Source organism: Protopterus annectens, chromosome 1.part2 (assembly GCF_019279795.1).
Source record: "Protopterus annectens isolate FY-2018-M chromosome 1.part2, PAN1.0, whole genome shotgun sequence".
NCBI lineage: Eukaryota > Metazoa > Chordata > Ceratodontiformes > Protopteridae > Protopterus > Protopterus annectens.
In genome coordinates this window covers 761,231,265-761,240,204 of record NC_056727.1, presented here as the reverse complement: position 1 = coordinate 761,240,204, position 8,940 = coordinate 761,231,265, and the positions used below count along the sequence as shown (strand labels likewise).

The following is an 8,940-nucleotide window of genomic DNA, read 5'->3' as shown; positions in this document are numbered from 1 at the left end:
ATGGGTACCCCCATGGTCAATACCTATGCTAATTTAGTACTCAGTCAAATGGGAAATGAAGTATATTTATAGTAATGCTGGCTTTATTAACTCAAATGTGCTTTTCTACAAGCATTTTGTTGATGACTGTTTTTTGCTGTGGAATGAGGATGAGACAGGCTTAAAGGACTTTGTAGAATATTAAAATCATACTACTAATTTTCTAAGTTTTGAAATGACATATTCAACCCAGTTGATTCGATACTTTGATATTACCCTAGAGATAAAGGATGAGGCCATAAAAACTAGTGTACATAAAAAAAATCAGTACATGCAAATAGATATACACTTAGGACTAGCATGCATGCTGCGCATATATTTAAGGGCACAGTAAAAAGCCAGTTTTCTAGAATAAGTCTGTTAAATACTGAAGAAGATTCTAATAGACAACGAATGAATGAGCTGGATTCTGAATTTATAAGTAGGGGCTACTCACATGAGATGGTACAGCAAGTGATGGAAGGAGTTTTATGTGAGAGAGATGGGAATACAGCTCCCTATTTCAATTACCCTGAGTATGAAAATGGGATGAATAATATTCCCACACATACTGGTATTGAGAATAGGTTAAGATATATTTTGACTTACAATCACAGAACACAAGACATAGAAAATATTATTAGGAAATACTGGAGTGTACTTTTAACTATGCCTGAATTACGAAACATCTTATATGACCATCCTAGACTCACCTATAGGAATGAAAGAAATTTAAAATCTAGACTCTGTTATGAGTTAAAAAAGGTGGGTAGTAGGCAAACTAGTACAAGGAGTTGTACCTTTCCTTGTCATGGATGTAGCTGTTGTAAAGACATTGCAATGGATCCTACATTTATACACCCCATTACTCAGAAATGTTATAGATTTACTACTTACGCCAGTTGCACTACAACACACACAGTTTAGCTGGCTACTTGCACACTGTGTCCAGTTTTTTTATGTAGGAAAATGTTCTAGGATGTTAAAGGAGCATATCATAGAACACAAGTCTGCTGTCAATAGGAATTTAGAGACAAACGCTGTGGCTAAATATGTATATGAAAAGGGGATCAAACATCATTTTAGATTTAGGGTAATTAAAAGCCTGGATAAAAATATAGGAGGGGGTAATATGAATAATAACCTAGAAAATGTTGAACTTATATGGATTTTAGAGCTGAATGCAGATAGTTTACCAGGTTTGAATGGGGCAGTTAGTTTAAAGCCTGTTTTAAAGAAAAAACAGATGATGTTGCATTAATCGATTCTTAATTGGTTATTTAAATATTTAATTATTTTAGTATTCTGATTGGTGGGTTGTGTCATGTCTCTAATGTATAAAAAATTGATTTTGTATTTATTGTTCATACACTGAAGAAGGGGAAACCCGAAAGCTTTGTTCTATTAAATTATTTAAACGCATCTATCATTCGTTTTTTATTTTATTGTTTTTTGGTTCAACGGACGTGGTCTACTGCAGTTTTTGTTCTTTTACAGGAAATATCACAAGTCAGGACTGCAGCAGTGAAACACAAAGAACATTATACAGCTCAGTGAGAAACCCCTAGGTTTTACAATAAATAAGAAATAAGTAGAAAAACGATGGATATGTCTTCAGTCACCACTTTGTGAAGCAACTCCAACTCATGAGATCCTGTATTATAAAGGTCAAGACTGTGTGTGTGACACTACTAGGTTCCCCTTTCAAATCTCAAAAGATGAAAATCCCGAACGTTATTTTCATGGCATGAAAATAATGAAAGTTAAAATCCCGAAATATGTACATTTTCCCAGGGCAAGTAGGCCATCATGGGTAGATATGCCCTTTTCCCCTCTGTAGTGATCCCATAGTTAGTATATATAGTTGGGGGTCGGGAGTGTAGACCTCTACCTAGGTGGGTTTCCGATGGTATGGTGTGTAATTTGTAGTTTTGGGCACGTGCATACTCCAAAATTCTAATTTGACAAGGAGTGTCAGAGACTGGGAGTACTCCTTATTTGTCAGCGAACCATGTAACCACTTCAGCTGATTCTGTGTCTGCCACAAGGATGTGACAGGTATCAGACTGGTTTAAAAACAATGCTGTTTCATCTTGCCTTATCTAAATATGAGGCTGAGGTAAAAATACCTTCATTACTGAGACACATGGCAATGCCACTGTGAAGGTCACTCTCTGGGATAAATTAAGATAAGCTTAGGAAGTTAAATTTTTTCTCTTACAGTACCAATAATGATCACAGCAGTATACATAGTTTGCATCATTTGGTATACTGAGGAGAATCCACAAACTTATGTCAACAAAATAAGGTCTGTGTAAGTGTATCTGTGTAGCGGTACAGCAAAATGGTTTGAAACTGAATTCTAAGTACATAGAGACCTGTTAAACTAAATCAATAGCAGAAAATGGCAACACAAAATAAATGAGTTGCTTAAACCTGTATGTCACTACTGATAAAAGTCAACAGCTGCTTCTACATTTAGTGTCACCATCCCCAGTTAACAAACTGCTGAGATACCTACAAAGATGACCTGCTGTTTCACATCGTTATTGTTTAATTGTGAGCCCTCACTGTGCAGTATACTGTGTTCTGAGGTTGCTATTAAATATCAATAGGTACAAACCTTTACTAACTGCGGTGGTGGTGCTGCGGTAGCGCTGTCGCCTCACAGCAAGGCATTGTCCCCTTTGATTCTCAGCTAGAGCATCTTCTGTCTGGTGACATGCATGAATGGGCGTACCTTCATTGAAGATTGTGTGTCAGGGCTGGCAACTCGGCACGTAAAAATCTACTGCCAATCATTAGTGGACTGGAGTTCCGCTGTGGCGACCCCTAACTGGGAAAAGCCAAAAGACACAACAAAAAGGTACAAACCTTTACTCTAGTTCTGTAACTGATGTACAAGCCCATTTTTAAACAAAATATGTTACTGAAACGGCTATACCAGAATATCACTCTTTGGAGCTAGGCTTCAGTCATGAGGCACTAACAGTGAACGTTTATCCTTCACCTCTTCCCCTAGTACAAGACAGCCAACTGCTAGCTGCTGGCTTGTTTCTATTCCCTGGCTATCCCACTGGTATCTGGCTGCTAATCAAAGATAGGATGCATCTGTCTTAGATGGGGACCCTTCCTCAGCACTTGTGGAGCACCTACTAAATCCCATGTCCTTTCGGATATAAATTACCAAAAGATGGGATTAAAGATAGGAAACTGCATATTATGTCACTGATGGTTTCCTGTACATAAACACTATTCTGTGGATGCAGTCCCAGCCTGCATAATGTCTAAAAATTTTATAACATACTGTGAGTCTCATTACTGGTAGCTCTAAGTCGAATTTTAATTATATCAACAAAGAAGAAAATTTCCTAGGCTCAGCCAAGGTAATGTCGGTCTTCAATAATGCTAATTTTCAAAGTAACAAATTGATTTTTATAAAACAATCAAAGAGGTGATTTTTTTTTGTTTCATAATTAAGTAATTTTACAATATGGTAATGCTGCTTCTCAAGAATTTGCAGCACTAAGCTTTTATGATTTTGCCACCTCACCACAGTCATGATGACATTTCAGCATAAACCATACAACCCATCACATGTTTATTAAGTTACAATTTTAGAAAAAAAAAAATCTCCATAATTAAAATAGTATGACCCTGACACCTAAGCTGACTGCAATGCAATTCATAAGTCCACTGAAATGAGAAATGATAAAAGAAGAAATGACTGATTCATGCAGAAATAAAAGCTGTAAGGTCCCTTCATTTAGAGACTATATAGAGTGCCTGCAACTGGACAGATTCCTTCTTTTTCACTCTGTCTTCTTTAGAGGAGTATTTTGCCTTTTATTGAGGTATCTATGACATGCAAGTTCAATGTACTCCAATCCACCAAATACCTTTTCCTGAACCACGAAAATAACCATCATAAAAAGAAAGTACCAACGTGCAAGACTGGACCAATAGAGCAACACAAACATGGACAGAATAAAAACTGTCCAAAACAGAAGAGAGCTGCATTTCACAAGGAGGACTCTGAGCTCGGATTTGCAGGGTGGAATTTTACTGCACCGTGAGACATCAAAGTACTTTTCACCCTCATAAAAACAACGAAGTTGCTCTTCTTTCTCTTGCCACCTCTGCTGGCACCACGTTTGCAGCTCTTCTGTGGAAGCTGGTAACACACTCACAGGATACCTGCGAACATGGAAGTGGATCTCTTTTGGGAAGTTCCCATTCAGCAGATGTGCCTCTGTCTGAGGAATGTTGAGAGGGTATGCAACTGTGATGTCATGAATTGCATCCAAGTTGTGACCTAAAATAATGAAAACATAGAAATGTTTATAGTTAATGTGACATTTTCAATGTTAGTACCATTTATTAGTTCGATTTACCTACTACGGTACATAAACTTTCAAGGTCATGCAAGTGCCACGGGTACTTTGCCAGACACAGCACAGCAGGTGTACTTTTATTTTTGAAGCTATGAGTTTCCTGACTTCCTGTAGGAATTAATGTCACAGGCGAGCTTTGAAAAACAATATAAACAACTTAAAATGTTACTAGGACATGATTATAGTTCGACTAAACTAATGAAGGAGTGGAATCTAAACATAAGTTGCACACCAAGAACAGTCTGCCAGAGTGTTGTGTTCCCAACTCTGATTAGGCCTTAGTGATGGGAAATGTAACAGAAAGTAAACAGTGTGTGTGGCTAACAACAAGTAAGAAGCCAAAAAAGCGAAATGCCAGGCTTACCAGTAGACTCTGTAGTACTGAGAGACTGATGCATAAAAGAAGTCAAAAATTAGAGCACAGCTGCTTCTATATTTTGAGTTGAGAAGGAAATCTGCAGTATCTGAGAAATAGCTAAGCCCTAACAGCGCCAGCTTAAAATATCAGTTGCAAACTAGCATGATCTACATTACAAAGGATAGCTGCAGAAGACTATATATATATATATATATATATATATATATATATATATATATATATATATATATATACATGAAAATGTGACAAACAAACTCACAGTTCTGCCTACACAGTGTTTAAAGATCCCGATTCCAATCAAAGAACCATAGGTGACAAAAACAATTTGAGCATAAAGCTACAGATTTGACTAGGGTTACACTTCATAATCTCGAATTACTAAATCCCAAATTTCAGTAACCCGAGACCATGAAGGAGAAAACCAGAATGCCGAAAGTGCATAAGAGCAAATTCAAATATCTCGAATCAGCACTTATGCATTTCTGGTACGTTGCCTGTAGTGTTATGGTGCCTGAGATTGCAGGTGAGTGAGTGTTTGTGTACTTTGTATGTGTTGGTAAGGGTAGGGAGGAAAGTGTGAGTGTGCGAGCGAGTGGAGGATGGCGTGGTGTGATTTTTTTTTTATGCTATGTGCGACCTCAGTGTTGGTATATATAAGTAGGGGGGTGTGGGGGGTGCAGGGGGGCTTGCCCCCCTGCTTATATGTAGTGTAGGATTGTGTGATTTGTGTGCTGTGGGTGGAATGATGTGTGTGTTATGAAGTGTATGGTGCACGTATGTTCGTGGCTGTATGATTCGGGATTGTGGATTTCGGTATTGTGAATGGATCAACTTTATAGTCTCGGGTTAATGAAATTCAGGATTTCAGTAATTCGAGATTATGAAGTGAAAACCTTGACTGGACAGACTTCAAAATTACATTTTCAAATCAAACAAATCAACCAATACTAACAAAAGTGTTTTTTCTAAATATAAAAGAACTACCCTAAACCAATGCCTTTACTTCAAAATATTTAGAATCCTAAGCAGGCATAAAAATAAAGTAAATACTTAAACTCCAAAATCAGTTGATACATATAGACCTGAACTGGTGTACATACATCTAGCAATAACTTTTTCGAATTCAGAGACATCCCTACCACCGTGCTTTTGTTAAACAATAATGAGGCATTCTGGGGGAAAGGCATATGCTGATTAGCACTGTGCTCTCCCCCAGAACTGTCTGCAGTCCAGCAATTCAGAGAATCACTCGGGCGTGTAAATTTGCACAACTGCTCCTGGCCACTTGCAGTAACGAACACAGCCAAAAGGATGTTATATTAAATTGTGGTAGAAATAAGTGCAAGGGAATTTAGCAGTCAGACACTGTTAGGGTGTGGGCGCCTGACTGTATACGAGGAGCTTTGTGTGTGTTTGTGTCTATGTGCCCACCTAGGAGGTAGCAACTGGAGGAGTTGGGGAGGTAGGTAATGTGCATTTGTGTGTGTGTGTGTGTGTGTTTGTGTGTACGGCTGAATGGATGAGTGTGTTTATTTCTGTGATCAGGTAGGGAGAGGGGTTGTGTCTGTGTGGAATGAAATGTGTGACTCTGTGGGTGTTGGGGTGGCTGTAATACTTCCACACCCTTGCACTAATGAGCAAACCCTGCAACAGTGGGTTGGGGGGACCACCAGGGATAACTGTCCATGCGGGCTGGGAGAAAACACTAGTCAGTAAGGATAACCTTGTATCATGTTGCCTTAAAAGGATAACCTTGTATCATTTTTCCTTAATGGCATTTAAACTTAACGGGGATGGGGGAGGGATAGACACCAGGAATAAGTCTTCAACATACTGTGCCTCTACAGCACTTTAACATGATGTGGGATAGGGGAAAGCAAGACACCAGGGATGCGCCCTTACGATCATGCCTTACTGCACTTAAATGTAGATGGGGAAACAACAGACACCCCAGAGATATTCTGCATATAGTGCCTGAATGGCACTGAGAAAAAAAGGAAGCTGTGGATCAGGGAATGTTAGTCCTCTGCCCCACCACAGATGATAGTATTACCTTTATAAAAAAAAAAAAAAAAGGCAGGCTGTACCCTGGCACAAAAAAAAAAAAAAAAAAAAAACTCAGTACTGACTTGCTATGCTAACTCACAAAATTAGTGTAGCATGGTGTTTTTTAACATGTAATGAGGATCTTGGGCATTATTCTAAGTCTGCAACAATTCATGACTTATAAGGCAGAGGGCCAGGAAACAATACACATACTGCACAACCTCACAGTGCAACACGCTAAGACAAAGCCAAAATTAATGGTGGGACGAAAGCATGGACAGACTTTATTTAGTCCTCCTACAAATTTAAAAAATTGCTAGGATAACAGCTTTTGTATAATCATGCATTTAGTAAAGGACAGGTGTGCTCTAATGTCTTTGCATTAATGACTAACTGTAATCATCCATAATTTAGCAAGGCAGGATAAAGTCAAGAATAGGGCGGCCACAGTGGTGCAGCGGTTAGCGTTGTCGCCTCACAGCAAGAGGTTCTCCGGTTCGATCCTTGGCTAGGGTGCCTTCTGTGCGGAGTCTGCATGTCCTCCCCGTGGTCGCATGGGTTTCCTCCGGGTGCCCTGGTTTCCTCCCACATCCCAAAGGCATATGATGTAGGTGGATTGGACACTCTAAATTAGCCCTAGGCGCAAGCGTCTGTGTGTGTATGTGCCTTCCATGGAAGGTTGGGCGCCGGGCTGGCAACTCGACACCGTAAAACTCTACTGCCAACCATGAGCGGACAGGTGATCTGCTGTGGTGACCCCTAACCGGGAAAAGCCGAAAGAAGAAGAAGGAGAAATTCAGGAATGTTCTGATAACACATGGTTGGGTATGGTGTGTGTGTGTGTGTGTGTGCGTGTGTGTGTTTGAAGATGTGTGGGAAAGTGAATGGGGGGGTGCCTGTGCCAACAAGATGCAACACCCACCAGTGTTAACCACAGAAAAGCACTGCTTATCACTCACATTAGTAAACGGTAATTCAGACACAGCCAAATTAGCCACCAATTTATTTATTTATTTTATTTATTTATTGGCATTTGTTGACCAGGAAGGTCCACTGGGTCAGAAACCCATTTTCAGTGGAGGCCCGGGGAGAAAAGCTCCACAGTTAAACAGACAAACAATATATTGTACAAATTATACAGGAACAGATAAAAGCAAATACAAAATTAGAGAGATGCATATAAAATACGTAAAATAAACTTTCAATCACAGAAGCCTAATAGACATTAGGACAGTGAAACATGTTACAATACAACGGAGAGTAATCGATGAACATTAATAACAGGGATGCATATCATAGGCAGGAGAATAAAGATTCAGAGAAGAAGAAAAGATATAAGAGAAGGTTGAAGGCAAGAATTAAGTAAAAATTGTTTGACAGGTTAAGGGGCTTACATTGTATTTCACAGGTACAGGTAGGATTTTTTAAGAAGTGGGTTTTTAGAGCAGCTTTAAAGGACAAAAGGGTGTCAAGTTGAGTAATAGATGAGGTAAGGCTATTCCATAGTTTGGCAATGTTGCATGAGTGTAGGCATTGACCTCTTCTCTTATTAGGTTTAGATACATATAGGAGTGTTCTTTCTGAGGACCGTAGGGGTCGATTAGGGGTGTATGTGTGTAATATAGACTGAAGAGCAGGACACCTATCAGGTTGGAAAATAAGCTCGTGAGCAAGTGTTAACTGAGTAAAGTAGAGATAGTGGTGACATTCTAGCCAGGACAGGTTTGAGACAGCATTGCAGTGGTATGAGAAGTTGGGCAAGTTAGAGATGCTATTTTGTAGTAACAAGATTGCAGCTTACTGCTGAGGGATGCATGAAGGTTGGTGAAAATAAGGCTTTCATATAAGAGGGATGGAATAAGTAAGGTGTTAGCTAGTTTTATCTTAGTTTATCTAGTTAAAGTTTATGTCGGTATAATTTTCCCAGTTTGAAATTTTTCTTTACTGTATTCAGTATGTGTTGTTCAAAGGAAAGTTTATCATCGATAGTAATTCCTAAAGGTTTTGCGTATTGTACTTGTTCAATTTCTGTTTTATTATGATAAAAAAAATTTAATTCTACAGTTAGAGACTTTGATGAGAATATTAATGGTTTAGTTTTTG

General features: G+C 38.9%; 1 protein-coding gene across 1 annotated transcript in view; it reads right to left on the bottom strand.

Moving 5' to 3' along the window:
* Positions 1 to 2,805: 2,805 nt before the first annotated feature.
* The window catches only part of LCLAT1 (lysocardiolipin acyltransferase 1), a 1,316,330-nt gene continuing 1,310,195 nt past the window's right edge, over positions 2,806 to 8,940 (bottom strand). Inside the window, exon 8 of the mRNA XM_044058897.1 lies at positions 2,806 to 4,333. Within this exon, the coding sequence (XP_043914832.1) occupies positions 3,831 to 4,333 (503 nt within the window). The 3' untranslated portion in view covers positions 2,806 to 3,830. The remainder of the gene's footprint in view (positions 4,334 to 8,940) is intronic.